Here is an 18230-nt window from a genome sequence, read left to right as displayed (position 1 = left end):
CTGACCCTCTCTCTGTCCACTATGATTCCAAGTTGAGTTGCATGCAACAAATTTTGAAACTGTTCCCAGTGCAGAAAGATACATCAGTCCAAGCATTAACTCTGCTGATCATCTTCTTCATGGCAATAAAACAATTACACTCCATCACTCCCTTTGTCCCCAGTGGTACGTGCTGATTGCCCCCTATCCATTCCATCACTGATAAGCCTTTAACAGGGCACTAAGAGGACACATTACCAAATGTTTGTTGGAAGCCTGAATGCCTCATATCAAGCACTTTTCCCTCATCAACTGTCCACATTAACTTGAAAAATACTCTGTCAGGTTAGGGAAGCACAAATTTCCATTTACAAATCCATGCCATTCAACCTGTAACTGTTAACTTTGATCTGACAGCTTATTGTTTTGGAAAGTTTTCCCATCACTAATATTAGACAGACAGAACTGCAGTTGCTGTGTTTATCCTTCCTTCCTTTGAACAAGGGTGGAACATTCAGAATAATGCAGCTCATGTACCAATGATGAAACTCATCGACAATATTGTGTTTTGTAGAACTTTGTGCTTTCAAATAAGGACATTGGACTGATCATACCCAGACTGGCCAAATATTAGCCAAGATGTGGGGTTGAGATTGCAAAGGGAGCTGGAAAAGGCATATCATAAGAATAATGTCACAATTGTAATAGGGGACTTCAATATGCAATGGGATTGGGAAAATCAAGTTGGTGTCAAATTGCAAGAAAGCGAGTTTGTTAGGTGTATAAGATGATGAGAGGCATTGATCGTGTGGATAGTCAGAGGCTTTTTTCCCAGGGCTGAAGTGGCTAACATGAGAGGGCACAGTTTGAAGGCGCTTTGGAAGCAGGTATAGAAGAGATGTCAGAGGTAAGTTTTTTTTTATTCGGACTGTGGTGAGTGCATGGAATGGGCTGCCAGCGACGGCGGTGGAGGCGGATACGATAGGGTCTTTTAAGAAACTCCTAGATAGGTACATGGAGTTTAGAAAAAATAGAGGGCTATGGGTAACATGCATTGTGGGCCGAAGGGCCTGTATTGTGCTGTAGGTTTCTTCTATGTTTTTATGAATGTCTACGAGATAGCTTTTTAGAACAGCTTGTGCTTGAGTACCTGCTCAAGGAAAGTCTTTCTTAGATTGGATGTTGTGTAATAATCCAGTCTTATTTGGAGCTTAACATAAAGGAACCTTTAGGAGGCAGTGAACATACTGTAGTTTGAGAGGAAGAAGCATAAGTCACATATATCAGTATCACAATGGAATAAAGGGGATTACAGAGGCTGAGAAAGGATCTTGACCAGGTGGATTGGAGTAGGATACTGGCAGGGATGATGGCAGAGCAGAGATCACTGAAGTTTCTGGGAATAGTTCACAAAATGCAGGATAGATATATCCCACAAAGGAAGAAGTTCTCAAATGGCAGGGTTAGACAACCATGGCTGACAAAGGAAGTTAATGACTGCATAAAAGCCTAGGAAAGGACATATAAGGTAGCAAAAGTGAGTGGGAAGTTAGGCAACTAAGAAACTATAAGAAGAGAAAAGATGAAATAGGAGGGCAAATCGGCCAATAATATAAAGCAGGATAGTCAAAGCTTTTTCAGTTATATAAAGAGTAAAAGGGAGGTGAGAGTTGATACTGAACCACTGGAAATGATGCTGGTGAGATAGTAATAGGGGACAAAGAAATGGCAAATGAACTTAATGAATACTTTACAGCAGTCTTCACTATGGAAGACATTAGCAGTGTGCCTGAGGTCCATGAATGTCAGAGAGCAGGAATGAGTTTCATTGCTATTACAAAGAAACAAGTGCTAGTAAACTGAAAGTTTTTTAGGTGGACAAGTCACCTGGACCAGATAGACTACATCCCAGAATTCTGAGAGAGATTGCTGAAGAGATAATGAATGCATTTGTCATGATCTTTCAAGAATTTCTTGATTCTGGCATGGTCCTGGAGGACTGGAAAATTGCAAATGTCACGCCACTCTTTAAAAAGGGAGGAAGGCGAAAGAAAGGAAATTATAGGCCAGTTAGCCTAACTAACCTCAGTGGTTGGAATCCATTATTAAAGATGAGATTTCGGGGTTCTTGGAGACTAATGATAAAAAAAAGTCAAAGTCAGCATGATTTCTGTAAAGGGAAATCTTGACTGACAAATCTGTTAGAATTCTTTGAGGAAGTAACAAGCAGGATTGATAAGGAAGAGGCAGTGGATTCGTTTACTTGGATTTTCAGAAGGCATTTGATAAGGTGCCACACGTGAGGCTGCTTAACAAGATAAAATCCTATGGTGTTACAGGAAAGATACTGGCATGGATAGAGGAATGGCTGATGGGCAGAAGGCAGTGAGTGGAAATAAAGGGGGACCTTTCTGGTTGGCTGCCAATGACTAGTGGTGTTCATCAGGGGTCAGTATTGAGACTGCTACTTTTCACATTTTTTGTTAATGGTTTAGATAAAGGCATTGATGGCTTTGTGGCAAAGCTTGCAGATGTTACAAAGATAGGTGGAGGGGTAGATTGTGCTGAGGAAGCAATACGGTTGCAGCAGGACAAAAAACAAATTGGAAGAATGAGCAAAAAAATTGGCAGATAGAATACAGGACTCATGAGGAAATCTGCAGACACTAGAAATTCAAGCAACACACACAAAATGCTGGTGGAACACACCAGGCCAGGCAGCATTAATAGGGAGAAGCGCTGTCAACGTTTCGGGCCAAGACCCTTTGTCAGGACTAACTGAAAGGAAAGATAGCAAGAGATTTGAAAGTAGGAGGGGGAAGAGAAAATGCAAACTGATAGGAGAAGACTGGAGGGGTTGGGGTGAAGCTGAGAGCCGGAAAGGTGATTGGCAAAAGGGATACAAAGCTGGAGAAGGGAAAGGATCATGGGACGGGAGGCCTAGGGAGAAAGAAAGGGAGAGGGGAGCACCAGAGGGAAATGGAGAACAGGCAGAGTGATAGGCAGAAAGAGAGAAAAAAAGGGAGGAGGGGGGAAAAACTAAATATATTGGGATGGGAGAAGGAGGGAGGGGCATTAACGGAAGTTAGGGAAGTCAATGTTCATGCCATCAGGTTAGAGGCTACCCAGCCGATATATAAGGTGTTGTTCCTCTAACCTGAGTGTGGCTTCATCTTGACAGTAGAGGAGGCCATGGATAGACATAATCAGAATGGGAATAGGACATGGAATTAAAATGTGTGGCAGTCGACAGTGCTTCTCCCTATAGATGCTGCCTGGCCTGCTGCGTTCTATCAGCATTTTGTGTGTATAGATACAATACAGTGTTGGGAAATGTATGATAATGCATTTTGGTAAAAGGAACAATAGTGTGGACTATTATCTAAATGGAGAGAAAAACATCAGAGGTGCAGATGGACTTAGGAGTCATTGTACAAGTTGAGTCTATGGTAAAGAAGGCAAATGCAATGTTGGCATTTATTTCAAGGGGAATAGAATATAAAAGCAAGGAGATAATGCTGAGGCTTTATAAGACACTAGTCAGGCCACACTTGGAGTATTGTCAATGGTTTTGGGCCCCATGTCTCAGAAAGGATGTGTTGTCATTGGAGAAAGTCCAGAGGAAGTTCAAGAGGATGATTCTGGGAATGAAAGGGTTAACATATGAGGAGTTTTTGGCAGCTTTTGGCCTGTACTCACTGGAATTTAGGAGAATATGAGGATACATTAAAAGCAGAAGTTGATCATTTCCTTATTGGTCAGGGAATCAAAGGATATGGTGAGAAGGTAGGTGTACGGGTTGAGTGGGATCCAGGATCAGCCATGATGAAATGGCAGAGTAGAGTCAATGGGCTGAATGGTTAATTCTGCTCCTATGTCTTATGGTCTTACAGCCAAAAAAGACTTTGTGGTTATAGCCAATCCATAAGGTCAAGATTGTACAACACAGAAACAAAACAGAAATATGTCCAGCTCCATCAGGGTGATCATCCAGAGCTAGTCTCAGTTTCCTGCATTTGTCCACCATCCTTCTAAACCTTTCCTATCCATGCACCTGTCCATAAATACAAGAGATTCTGCAAATGCTGGGAATCTTGAGCAACGTACACAGAAAGCTCTAGGAACTCAGTAAGTGAGGCGCATCTGTGGAGGGGAATAAACAGCCAACATTTCAGACTGAGACCTTTCACCATGATTTGAAAGTAAGAGACAGATACCAGAATAAGAGAAGGTTGGGAGACGGGAAGGTGTACACACTTGACAGGTGATAGATGAGGAATAAAGTGTGTGAGAAGTTGGATTCGTGAAGATAGAGGGATAAGTGGAAGAGATATAGAGCTGAAGAAGAAGGAATCTGATAGAGGAGAACAGTGGATGGTGGAAGAACAGGAAGGAGGAGCAAATGCCAGAGGGAGGTGAGGAAAAGAGCGGGGCTGAGAGGGTAAACTGAGTGGTGAATGGAAAAAGAGAGAAGGACAGAGGGGAAAATAGTAAGGGGTACTTCTTCAGCATCTCTGAATTAAAATCACAGAACTCCCAACAAACAAGTAGTACCTTCACCAAATAGGCACAGAGGAAGATATTTCACCTCCAATTTCTCAAGGAGAATTAAGTATTTGCTTTAAATGATAACTTGTGTCACATCCCACAATCAATGGAGTTGCACTAGTTTGTCTCAGCACCTCAGCCACCGGCTTTCTTGAGACTTAGGTAACGTTTAATGCCATGAAAGTTCCTGGCAGCATTGCTTCATCTGTAGGCCCTGGCTGGCTCCACTCCGGGCTGGTGGCCTGGTTGTTCTGCTCACTCATGTGAGATGCCTCAGTGGTCCCTGCCTCTGTGTGGACCATCTGAACAACATGAACTTTATTGACAACCTTTTTCCTCAGCAAGCAGTTGAAAAGTTTCTTGAAGCCCTTGCGGAAGTGTTTGGAGACCAGGGCGTAGACAATAGGGTTGAGGCAGGAGTTAGCATAGGACATACAGTGTGACAAAAGTCTGAAAACATAGGTGGCTTGGTTAAGTGGGAAGTGGCCAAACCAGAAACATAAAATAACTAAGTAGTGGGGAAGCCAACAAAGGCAGAAGAGAACAGCCACAATGATGATCATCTTGGTGACTTTGCGCTTGGCTTTCTTAGACTCAGACATGTTTTCTATAGGTTCTACAGATGTCCAGAGGTAGCGGATGGTCCTGGTGTATGCTAAGCTCAGGATCAGCACTGGAATGATATATCCACAGAGGAAGGTAGCAATGTCCATAACTTTGCGACTGTAATCGCCCCAGACTGGGAAGCAGAGAGTGAGGTCTCTGTAATGGATGACTTGGTAGTAGCTGAGGTAGGGACCTGCAAAGACAAATGAGATCGCCCAGATGATGCAGATGGTGATTGTGGCATTTCGGGGAGTGCGCAGTTCTCGGGATCTCAGTGGGTATCGAATGGCCAGGTACCTACAAGGCAAGGTAAGGTTGAAAACCATCAGGTTAATCAGTCCACACAGTGCATGCAATAGACCAAGGTGAATGAGGTTTAAATTGGTCTTGGGTAACAGCACAATGCAAGTAACACTAAAGGCAAACCTTTCTCATGGCATTGCCCCAGATGGTCTCAAAGTGGTAATATCTATCAAGCATAGCAGAATGTGTGAAGCACATTATTAATGTGTATGACAATATATGAACAAAAATGACTACAAGCTACCCACTTGAGAGACCTGTATCCCTCCCAAGCTCCTACATACACTTGTCAACCAGTATCTCTTCATTTCAACATCCCTTCCACCAGTTCAACACACTTACTGATATGTGGTATAACTGACTGTTCATTCAGTGCTGGAAACCCACTCCCCACAGTATTTTGCTTTTCTCTACCCCTGGAACCTTCTACCGGCAAGCTGCAGTCAGTAGTGGGGGTGGAGGGGGGTAGCTTTGGCATTATTCTAGTGAAATCCTATTCCGTTCAACTAGATATTCAGAAGAATAACCAATGGATGACCTGCATTTGCCAGTTAATCACCGGTCCCCAAGGTGAAGACTGGTGCCAAATCAAAGCACAAATGTGTAGTGACGACCCTGTGACGAGGCCGATGTTAGGCTGTCTTTAAAGAGACTGAACCCTGGCAAAGCCAAAGGTCCCGATCGAGTACCTGGTAAGGCTCTGCAAACCTGTGCCAACCAACTGCGGGAGTATTCAAGGACATTTTCAACCTCTCACTGCTACGGGCGGAAATTACCACTTGCTTCAAAAAGGCAACAATTATACCAGTGCCTAAGAAGAATAATGTGGGCTGCCTTAATGACTATCGCCTAGTAGCACTCACATCGACAGTGATGAAAGGCTTTGAGAGGTTGGTCATGACTAGACTGAACTCCTGCCTCAGCAAGGACCTGGACCCATTGCAATTTGCCTATCACCACAATATTGTGCTGTAATGTTCTATGGTTCTGTGGTGCGTCTCTGACACAGAGTCTGGCCCTATGACTCAGAAGAGTAGAGAAGGGAAGAGGAAGGCAGTAGTGATTAATTGGAGTAAGGGGAATTATGAGGCAATCAGGCAGGAAATTGGAGGCTTAAACTGGACACAGATGTTAGGAAGAAATGTGGCAAATATTCAGGGGATATTTGTGTGGAGTTCTGTATAGGTATGTTCCAATGAGACAGGAAAGCTATGGTAGGGTACAGGAACCATGGTATACAAAGGCTGTAGTAAATCTAGTCAAGAAAAAAGAAAAGCTTACAAAAGGTTCAGAGAGCTAGGTAATGTTAGAGATCTAGAAAATTGTAAGACTACTAGGAAGGAGCTTAAGAGGGAAATTAGGAGAGCCAGAATGGGCCATGAGAAGGACATGGTGGACAGGATTAAGGAAAACCCCAAGGCATTCTACAAGTATGTGAAGAGCAAGGGGACATGACATGAAAGAATAGGACCTATCAAGTGTGACAGTGGGAAAGTGTGTATGGAACCAGAGGAAATAGCAGAGGTACTTAATGAATACTTTGCTTCAGTTTTCACTATGGAAAATGACCTTGGTGATTGTAGTGATGATTTTCAGCAGACTGAAAAGCTTGAGCATGTAGATATTAATAAAGTGGATGTGCTGGAACTTTTGGAAAGCATCAAGTTGGATAAATCACCAGGACCGGATGAGATTTACCCCAGGCTAATGTGGCAGGCGATTGCTGAGGAATGATTAATGAGGAAGGAGATTGCTGAGGCTCTCGTGATGATCTTTGCATCATCAATGGGGACAGGAGAAGTTCCAAAGGATTGGAGGGTTCCTTTATTCAAGAAAGGGGGTAGAGATAGCCCAGGAAATTATAGACCAGTGAGTCTTACCTCAGTGGTTGGTAAGTTGATGGAGAAGATCCTGAGAGGCGGGATTTATGAACATTTGGAGAGGTATAACATGATTAGTAGTCAACATGGCTTTGTCAAGGGCAGGTCGTGCCTTACAAGCCTGATTGAATTTTTTGAGGATGTGACTAAACACGTTGATGAAGGAGGATCAGTAGATGTGGTGTATATCGATTTCAGCAAGGCATTTGATAAGGTACCCCATGCAAGGCTTATTGATAAAGTAAGGAGGCATGGGATCCAAGGGAACATTGCTTTGTGGATCCAGAACAGGCTTGCCTACAATAGGCAAAGAGTGTTGTAAACGGGTCATATTCTGCATGGATGTCGGTCACCAGTGGGGTGCCTCAGGGATCTGTTCTGGGACCCTTACTCTTCGTGAATTTTATAAATAACCTGGATGAGAAAGTGGAGGGATGGGTTAGTAAGTTTGCTGATGACACAAAGGTTGGAGGTGTTGTGGATAGTGTGGAGGGCTGTCAGAGGTTACAACGGGACATTGATAGGATGCAAAACTGGGATGAGAAGTGGCAGATGGAGTTCAATCCAGATAAGTGTGAAGTGGTTCATTTTGGTAGGTCAAGTATGATGGCAGAATATAGTATTAATGGTAAGACTCTTGGCAGTGTGGAGGATCAGAGGGATCTTGGGGTCTAAGTCCATAGGATGTTCAAAGCAGCTGCGTAGGTTGACTCTGTGGTTAAGAAGGCATATGATGTATTAGCCTTCATCAATCATGGAATCGAATTTAGGAGCTGAGAGGTAATGTTGCAGCTATATAGGACCCTGGTCAGACCCTACTTGGAGTACTGTACTCAGTTCTGGTCGCCTCACTATAGGAAGGCTGTGGAAACCACAGAAAGGATGCAGAGTAGATTTACAAGGATGTTGCCTGGATTGGGGAGCATGCCTTATGAGAATAGTTTGAGTGAACTCGGTCTTTTCTCCTTGGAGCAATGGAGGATGAGAGGTGACCTGATAGAGGTGTATAAGATGATGAGAGGCATTGATCGTGTGGATAGTCAGAGGCTTTTCCCAGGGTTGAAATGGTTGCCACAAGAGGACACAGGTTTAAGGTGCTGGGCAGCAGGTACTGAGGAGATGTCAGGGGTAAGTTTTTTCACTCAGAGAGTGGTGAGTGTGTGGAATGGGTTGCCGGCAACAGTGGTAGAGGCGGATACGATAGGGTCTTTTAAGAGACTTTTAGATAGGTACATGGAGCTTAGAAAAATAGAGGGCTATAGATAAGCCTAGCAATTTCTGAGATAGGACATGTTCGATACAACCTTGTGGGGCGAAGGGCCTGTGTTGTGCTGTAGGTTTTCTATGTTTCTAATTTCTCATTTAAACCAATAATGAGGTGTCAGATTGGACAGTACTAACAGTAAAACTGAGATTGACAACAAATTCAAAATGGGACTTAAGATGGATGTGAGTTTGGAATTGGGCTGTCCTCTGTTTGATATTTTGAGGTATCATAATGATTGGATAATGGATAATGATTGCTCACAAGATCCCAAGGATCAAAGAGGCATAGCTGGAATACTGGTCTGCAGGCAAGGTTGAAACTGTGGAGAGAGAAACAGATGTTGGAGGTCAATTGCTTTTCATCAAAACTTTAGTAAAGGATATTAGTTACAAATAAGAGCAAGCTGTCACCTTTTGATTACCAAAAACAGAGTAAATAAAAATCTCTGTGCCTACTGAGATAGAGGAACAGGAAAATCTGAAAGTACAAAAGCAACCATCGCTAAAAGTTGCACAGAAAATAATTGTACCAACATAATGGTACAAAGCCAGCCTTCCTGCTGGTCCAGATGCATAAGTGGTGAAATTATACTAGTGTGATGTATGAAAGAAGGAATGGAAGATTTGCTGACAATCATATTGAGGAACAGAGGAGGCTCCAGTGCAGTAGGAACAATGATGTGGATATTTCAGTCTGAGTGGCCTCTTTCTACGTAAACCTCACTCAACTCCAGTGAAAGCCAAAGTGCTCAACGAAGATTTGGATAAAATTTGCTTTACCCATTTCTGACATTTTGTTTTGGACTTTTTGTGTGCCATACTTTGCCAGAGCCTTGGCGACCACTTATTTTTTTAAGTGGTTGTCTTAGAGGAAAGATTCTGTGAGTGGTCCCCCACGTCCTTCTCACAGTGCAGAGTTTTTTTTTTAAAGGCCGAGTTATGAGCTGGACACTCAACCCGGCACAGATGAAAAGCGTGTCCGGGAATGGCCCGACTGGATTCAAACTTGGGAACCTTCACTCCGGAGTCTGGTGCTGATGTCACAGCGTCACCACCTGGACATTTCTGATGTGTGCATTGCAATTTATAGAACCATAAAAATGAAGGTGCAGTGTCACAATGAAATGGAAATACTCCAATCACATTTCTCCCTCGTTGCTACTCTGTTCAAATTAGACCCAACTTCAGGACCGCCCAGCCACCAACATCCATTACCTTTGAACAGCATGGCATTTGGCAGCTGATGATGAGTTTAGCTTTATAAACTTGCCCATCACAGAGCAATGAACAAAAATACATTCTCAGAAAACTGCCATGAAGTGATATTGGAAACCAGTCACACCTGGGCTGGATCACTGCCTGGGGAAACAGCCTCACAATGTCAGGATGGAGTAATGTTGGCCTCAGTACACTCACACTTATCCCAGCGTCTCAAAGCGATTCACCCTGGTGAAGCCTGCTGAGATCCTCCAGCATTGTGTGTGTGTGTGTTGTTTGGACATTCCAAATTGTTTCCTAGCTCCTGTGTCTTTGTTGCTGTATGTTGGAGTTATCGAGAATTACACAGCCATATATCACCACCACCGGCCTGCCCAACCACACTAATCCAATTTGTCCACATCAGGATTATATTGGTCATTTAAGTGATAATGCTCCAACCTCTAGGAAAGCACAGGCTGACAAAACTCTGTTAATCGTGGAAAACATTCAGGTTGAGATGCGGATATATGAGTTTACGTGTTAAACTGACATCCGACATCCTGAAATGTTAAATTATCTCATTCAGTCATTTCTTCCTACAGTTTTCTTCGGGTGTTTTGGGAATCCTGATAAAAACCTGTTGTTTGTGGTCATTCCATTGCAGAAACATCCAGCATAAATATCAGGGGTGATTGGTAGGAGGGAAGCGTGGGTCTTTTGGCATTAGGCGTTTATAACTCATGGTCATTGCCAGGAAGGCTGAACGAGGCAACCTGTGTGTCACTAATTCTGCTATCCAGTGCTGGACTGGCAGTGTGAAGTCTTTGCGGATTGGGAGCAGCAAACAAAGTGGACAGATTGGTAAATGTGGTTCGGGGGTAGCAGGGTCACTGAAGAAACCAGACAGAGAGAGAGAGAGAGAGAGACACACACACACACACACACACACACACACACACACACACACCCCGAATGAACCAACCAAAGACTGCCTGACTGCCTGCCCCCAAACACCCCAAACGCCCCTGCAGAAGGGAGCACGCTGTGTTCAGCACTGTCTGGACATCTTCAGGACCAGTAGGGCCGAACAACAAAACTAACACATCACAGGTAACATTATGGACAATATACTCAATCCCTGCCCCTTCCCAGGCATGTGGAAGCTGTCCTCTGTCACCCCGTACACAATACTAACCCATATTGACCCACTACACATTTGAGAGTTATTTGGAGACCCAAGAGATTGCAGGTGCTGGGATCTAGAGCAACAAGCAAACATCTGGAAGAACTCAACGCGTCAGGCAGCATCTGTGGAGGGAGAGGAATGTCGGAACAACGGATCGGGGGTAGATCTACTGAGGCGACACTTCACCTGTGAGTTGGCTGCTGTGGTATACTGTGTCCGGTGCTCCTGGTGTGGCCTTTTATATATTGGTGAGACCCGACGCAGACTGGAAGACCGTTTCGCGGAACACCTACGCTCGGTCCGCCAGAAAAAGCAGGATCTCCCAGTGGCCACACATTTTAATTCCACATCCCATTCCCATTCTGATATGTCTATCCATGGCCTCCTCTATTGTCAAAATTAATCCAAACTCAGGTTGGAGGAACAACACCTTATATACCGGCTGGGTAGCCTCCAACCTGATGGCATGAACATTGACTTCTCTAACTTCCGTTAATGCCCCTCCTCCCCTTCTTACCCCATCCCTGACATATTTAGTTGTTTGCCTGTTCTCCATCTCCCTCTGGTGCTCCCCCCTCCTTTCTTTCTCCTGAGGCCTCCCGTCCCATGATCCTTTCCCTTCTCCAGCTCTGTATCACTTTCGCCAATCAACTTTCCAGCTCTTAGCTTCATCCCACCCCCTCCGGTCTTCTCCTATCATTTCGCATTTCCCCCTCCCCCCCACTACTTTCAAATCTCTTACTATCTTTCCTTTCGGTTAGTCCTGATGAAAGGTCTCAGCCCGAAACGTCAACAGTGCTTCTCCCTATCGATGCTGCCTGGCCTGCTGTGTTCCACCAGCATCTTGTGTGTGGTGTGGGTAGATCTAGTCGTGGTTTCTCTTCAAATAGTGAGACACACTTAAACTCGATACTTTCTTTCCCAGAAGTTGCTGAATGAGAACCTCTGCTGGGTGAGAAGCTGACAGTGATGCAGGTGGATGCTTCCCTGGTGTCATGGGTTATTGATTACCTGACTGGCAGACCACAGTACGTGAGCTTGCAACACTGTGTGTCAGACAGAGTGGTCAGCAGCACTGGGGCTCCACTGGGGACTGTCCTGTCTCCCTTTCTCTTCACCATCTACACCTCGGACTTCAACTACTGCACAGAGTCTTGCCATCTTCAGAAGTTTTCTGATGATTCTGCCATAGTTGGATGCATCAGCAAGGGAGATGAGGCTGAGTACAGGGCTACTTTGTCACATGGTGTGAGCAGAATCATCTGCAGCTTAATGTGAAAAAGACTAAGGAGCTGGTATTGGACCTGAGGAGGGCTAAGGCACCGGTGACCCCTGTTTCCATCCAAGGGGTCAGTGTGGACATGGTGGAGGATTACAAATACCTGGGGATACGAATTGACAATAAACTGAACTGGTCAAAGAACACTGAGGCTGTCTACAAGAAGGGTCAGACCCGTCTCTACTTCCTGAGGAGACTGAGATCCTTTAACATCTGCCGGACAATGCTGAGGATGTTCTACGAGTCTGTAGTGGCCAGTGCTATCATGTTTGCTGTTGTGTGATGGGGCAGCAGGCTGAGGGTAGCAGACACCAACAGAATCAACAAACTCATTCGTAAGGCCAGTCATGTTGTGAGGGTGGAACTGAGCGTCATAGGAAGTCATTTCTACCTGTGGCCATCAAACTTTACAACTCCTCCCTCGGAGTGTCAGACAATAGGCTGGTCCTGGACTTTTTTCCACTTGGTATAATTAACTTATTATTTAATTATTTAGGGTTTTATATTGCTATATTTCTGGACTATTCTTGGTTGGTGCGACTGTAACGAAACCCAGTTTCCCTCGGGATCAATAAAGTATGTCTGTCTGTATACGGGCTGCTGAGAGCGCGGGCTCTCGCTTAAAGTAACGCCTTCGTGGGAAATACGCCGGAAAACTCCCGAAGGACAATGCATTAAAGGACGAATTAGTGGTTTATATTAGAAGGGGGAATAAAAATGTAACGGTTTCAATTGTAATCCGGATGGAGTGACACGCTTTTGAAGAGGCGGTCGATTTTCGGACAGTTGGACAACAGTACCGTGACTGGCCGTGCAGGCGCGCCTCCTTCTACCACATACCTGCCTGTTCCTGAGGAAGACGTGACGGAAGCTATCTTCTATGGAGTTCTTGGGCGGATGATCGACTAACACGGGACCCACAGGCTTTGCTCTGGATGGGACAGTTGCTTGATAGGACGGAAGGGTAAGTAGTTTAGGAGATGGCGCCTTCGGGACCGGAGGATTACAGATGTCCATTGTCAGCTGGAACACCTCCGCTTTAAGCGGCCGTGGGCCAGGGATTTCCACAAATCCCAGGAGCTGTACAAGGGGGCTTGAATCTCCCCATTATCCGCTTGTGGCTTGTCCCCCTGATAATATCTTCTAGTGGTAGAGCGCCTGTTTTGGGAGTCTGCTGCTGGGTCCTGTCCCATGGGGCCCACCCGTTGTCATTGGCTGGGATGTCGGTTACACCTTCCTTGGACGGGTGGGTACACCGTCTCCCCGGAACTGAAGACAGAACAGCGCCATTTAGATACCCATTTTGGATGCTTTCTATTTAATATAAAACACAAAACTGTTGGAACCCCTCGCTGATCAGGCAGCATCTGCGGGAAGAGAAACAGCTAAGGTTGAGATCAAAGGAAAGGAGACAGAGGAACGCGTTAGCGGCAGGGACCGTTGGGTGAGGGAAGTGTCTCAGACAGGGTGACCACGGGTCTGAAGCTGTCAATGAGGTTATCTGTCCACTAGAGAATGGGAGAGGCTTGAGGGAGGTAGATCAGCGAGTTGGAGGAACAGTCACCATTTGAGGTTGGGGATTTCGAAGGCAGAAGCTCAAACATAAATCGTTCACTATTGCTTTCTCCACAGATGCTCGCTGACCTGCTGAAGGGTTTCAAGCGTGTTGTTTTTTTCACTGACATCCAACATCTCTAGTTCTTTCTATATTTTGATTATTGCCATTTGCGCAAAGAGCGCTATATGAGATCATTCTTACCCTCGGTCATTATAATGAGTCAACCTATACCCGGGGAAGCGATGTACCCCACCCCCTCCTGTTAGACTGCTTTTAACCTCGCGTTAAACTGTTTACCACACCCTGTTATGTGGGCACCCTGCGCAATACCACCATCACTTATCTGGACGCGGTGAATGTGCACCCATTGCTGGAGAATATTACGGTAATTCTTGTACTGCCATCTTTTCAATGTGAACTTGTAAATCTTGAAATCTTGATTTGTAATCTTGTATATCTTGTTTTTAAAATAACTTATTTTTTAATATTCTTTCTTACTCTTATTATTTCTTCTCCTCTGATATCTGTATATCAATCCACTTGTAATGTTACCGTGACACTGTAATTTCCTTTGGGACCAATAGAACATCTATCAATCAGTCTGTCTATCCAGCCCCAGCGCTGCTCCTGGTCTGAACACGCTATATAAACTGACCTGTATTACTTGACAACGAATTCCAGATTCGTTGGACTCCCGGTTCATTAAAACAGTTTCCGCTCAGGGGCAAGTACTGGGATAAAGGGCATGGTAGGGTCGTGGGGAGCCAAACCCCGACAAACCCAGTGCAGTCAAACCCTTCCCATCCCGTGCTAAATTCACCACGTGCCTTCGGACTGCCCCCAAAGGAGGCACAAATGCACAAAGCTCTCCAACAAGTTACTGCAGCTGGAGAAGCGAGCAGGAGCCTGATCCGATCGCCAAAGCTGCCCCTCCCGAGTTCGCCACTCCCCCCGCTCCGCCTGCCAGCTCACCTGTCCACGGAGACTGCGGCCAGAGTGAAGCTGCTGGCGTACACAGTCAGGTAGATAAAGAAGTGTACAGCTTTACACATGAAGGAGCCGAAGACCCAGGAGTCCAGCGTGTATATGGTGGCCTGGAAGGGCACGCAGCAGAGGATGAAGCAGAGATCGGCCAGAGCCAGGTTCAGTATAAACAGGTTAGTGCTGTTACAGTTCATGGGGCCGTTCCGAAGCAGGACGGCTAGAACCAGGCTGTTGCCCAGAGTGCCAAGCAGGAAGATCACGCAGAAGACACAGGGGACGATCACACTCTCGGGTCTCAGTTCCCAGCTCTGCGAGGAGTTCCATCTCTGGCTCCCGTTCATCTCCAGCACGACTGCACGCTGTCCTCGGGCCGCTTTAAAGCTCCGAGCCGGCTTTGCCACCCGTTGCCAAGGCGACCTGAACTCGCTTTTCCTCCCTGTCACATTCCGCTGCGGGGAGAGTACGGGATAAAGTTGGGAGACAGACCAGAGAGCACTCCGCTTCGCCGATTAGACCGCCAGAAGAACTGAGACACCGCGGACGTTGTTCCCAGCATGGAGATGGGACGTGGGAGGGGGAGCTGTGAATTTCTAAAAACACATTGTGAACATTCCAAAGGGCTGCTCTCTCTAGTCCCCACTGATTGGGAAGTGTTGAGGAGGGAGGTGACGAGTGTTACTATCGTAGCACTAGAATTATAATTATTCGGTACAGAAAGAACCCTCCAACACAATTCATCCATGTCGCCTAAGCTGTCAAACAGCCAGTCCCGCTTATAATGAACGGATAGCTTTCAATATTGTATGCTCAATGAATAAAGATCTCCTTCTGTAAAACTCTCTTATTTACTAGCCCTCAACCATCAGTCTCTTGGACAAAGGGGGGTAACTACACTCACTTACCCATCCATTGAGAAAGCCAACTGCCTCACTTTAAACACAGAGACAAAGATACATAGAAAACAGGTGCAGGAGTAGGCCATTCAGCCCTTCAAGCCTGCACCGCCATTCAGTATGATCATGGCTGATCGTCCAACTCAGAACCCTGTACCTGCTTTCTCTCCATACCCCGATCCCTTTAGCCACAAGGGCCACATCTAACTTCCTCTTAAATATAGCCAATGAACTGGCCTCAACTGTTTCCTGTGGCAGAGAATTCCACAGATTCACCACTCTCTGTGTGAAGAAGTTTTTCCTCATCTCAGTCCTAAAAGGCTTCCCCTTTATCCTTAAATTGTGACCCCTCGTTCTGGACTTCCCCAACATTGGAAACAATCTTTCTGCATTTAGCCTGTCCAATCCCTTTAGAATTTTATATGTTTCAATAAGATCCCCCCTCAATCTTCTAAATTCCAGTGAGTATAAACCTAGTCGATCCAGTCTTGCTTCATACGAAAGTCCTGCCATCCCAGGAATCAATCTGGTGAACCTTCTCTGTACTCCCTCTATGGCAAGAATGTCTTTCCTCAGATTAGGGGACCAAAACTGCACACAATACTCCAGGTGTGGTCTCACCAAGGCCTTGTACAACTGCAGCAGAACCTCCCTGATCCTGTACTCAAGTCCTTTTGCTACAAATGCCAACATACCATTTGCCTTTTTCACCACCTGCTGTACCTGCATGCCCACTTTCAATGACTGGTGTACAATGACACCCAGGTCTCGTTGCATCTCCCCTTTTCCTGATCGGCCACCGTTCAGATAATAATCTGTTTTCCTGTTCTTGCAACCAAAGTGGATAACCTCACATTTATCCACATTAAATTGCATCTGCCATGAATTTGCCCACTCACCTACCCTATCCAAGTCACCCTGCATCCTCTTAGCATCCTCCTCACAGCTAACACCGCCGTCCAGCTTCATGTCATTCGCAAACTTGGAGATGTTGTGTTTAATTCCCTTGTCTAAATCATTAATATATATTGTAAACAACTGGGGTCCCAGCACTGAACCTTGCGGTACCCCACTAGTCACTGCCTGCCATTCTGAAAAGGTCCCGTTTACTCCCACTCTTTGCTTCCTGTTTGCCAACCAATTCTCTATCCACATCAATACCATACCCCCAATACTGTGTGCCTTAAGTATGCACACTAATCTCCTGTGTGGGACCTTGTCAAAAGTCTTTTGGAAATCTAAATATACCACATCCACTGGCTCTCCCCTATCCACTCTACTAGTTACATCTTCAAAAAATTCTATAAGATTCGTCAGACATGACTTTCCTTTCACAAATCCATGCTGACTTTGTCCGATGATATCATCTCTTTCCAAATGTGCTGTTATCACATCTTTGATAACCAACTCTAGCATTTTCCCCACCACCGATGTCAGGCTAACCGGTCTATAATTCCCCGGTTTCTCTCTCCCTCCTTTTTTAAAAAGTGGGGTTACATTAGCCACCCTCCAATCCTCAGGAACTAATCCCGAATCTAAGGAGTTTTGAAAAATTATCACTAATGCATCCACTATTTCTTGGGCTACTTCCTTAAGCACTCTGGGATGCAGACCATCTGGCCCTGGGGATTTATCTGCCTTTAATCCCTTCAATTTACCTAACACCACTTCCCTACTAACATGTATTTCACTCAGTTCCTCAATCTCACTAGACCCCCGGTCCCCTACTATTTCCGGAAGATTATTTATGTCCTCCTTAGTGAAGACAGAACCAAAGTAGTTATTCGATTAGTCTGCCATGTCTTTGTTCCTTATGATCAATTCACCTGTTTCTGACTGTAAAGAACCTACATTTGTCTTGACCAATCTTTTTCTTTTCACGTATCTATAAAAGCTTTTACAGTCAGTTTTTATGTTCCCTGCCAGCTTTCTTTCATAATGTTTTTTTCCTTTTCCTAATTATGCCCTTTGTCCTCCTCTGCTGGTCTCTGAATTTCTCCCAGTCCTCAGGTGTGCCCCTTTTTTTGCTAATTTATCTGTTTCTTCTTTGGATTTGATACTATTCATTATTTCCCTTGTCAGCCATGGGTGCACTACCTTCCCTGGTTTATTCTTTTGCCAAACTGGGATGAACAATTTTTGTAGTTCATCCATGCGATCTTTAAATGCTTGCCATTGCATATCCACCGTCAACCTTTTAAGTATCATTTGCCAGTCTATCTTAGCTAATTTACGTCTCATACCTTCAAAGTTACCCTTCTTTAAGTTCAGAAACTTTGTTTCTGAATTAACTATGTCACTCTCCATCTTGATGAAGAATTCCACCATATTATGGTCACTCTTACCCAAGGGGCCTTGCATGACATGATTGCTAACTAACCCATCCTCATTGCTCAATACACAATCTAGAATGGCCTGCTTTCTAGTTGGTTCCTCGACATGTTGGTTCAGAAAACCATCCCACATACATTCCAAGAAATCCTCTTCCTCAGCACCCTTACCAATTTGGTTCACCCAATCTATATGTAGATTGAAGTCACCCATTATA

The 18230-nt window shown here is 45.0% G+C and overlaps 1 protein-coding gene across 1 annotated transcript; it reads right to left on the bottom strand.

Moving 5' to 3' along the window:
• Nucleotides 1-4685: 4685 nt before the first annotated feature.
• LOC132380271 (galanin receptor 2b-like) lies at nt 4686-15544 on the bottom strand. The gene is made up of 2 exons (XM_059949027.1): nt 14778-15544; nt 4686-5430 (listed from the first exon to the last, which is right to left on the bottom strand). The coding sequence occupies exons 1-2, from the start codon at nt 15128-15130 to the stop codon at nt 4686-4688; spliced, it is 1098 nt and encodes a 365-aa protein (XP_059805010.1). The 5' UTR covers nt 15131-15544.
• Between the last annotated feature and the right edge of the window lie 2686 nt (nt 15545-18230).

The sequence above is a fragment of the Hypanus sabinus genome, chromosome 23 (genome assembly GCF_030144855.1).
Source record: "Hypanus sabinus isolate sHypSab1 chromosome 23, sHypSab1.hap1, whole genome shotgun sequence".
Classification (NCBI taxonomy): Eukaryota; Metazoa; Chordata; class Chondrichthyes; order Myliobatiformes; family Dasyatidae; genus Hypanus; species Hypanus sabinus.
This window is presented reverse-complemented; position numbering and strand designations above follow the sequence as displayed.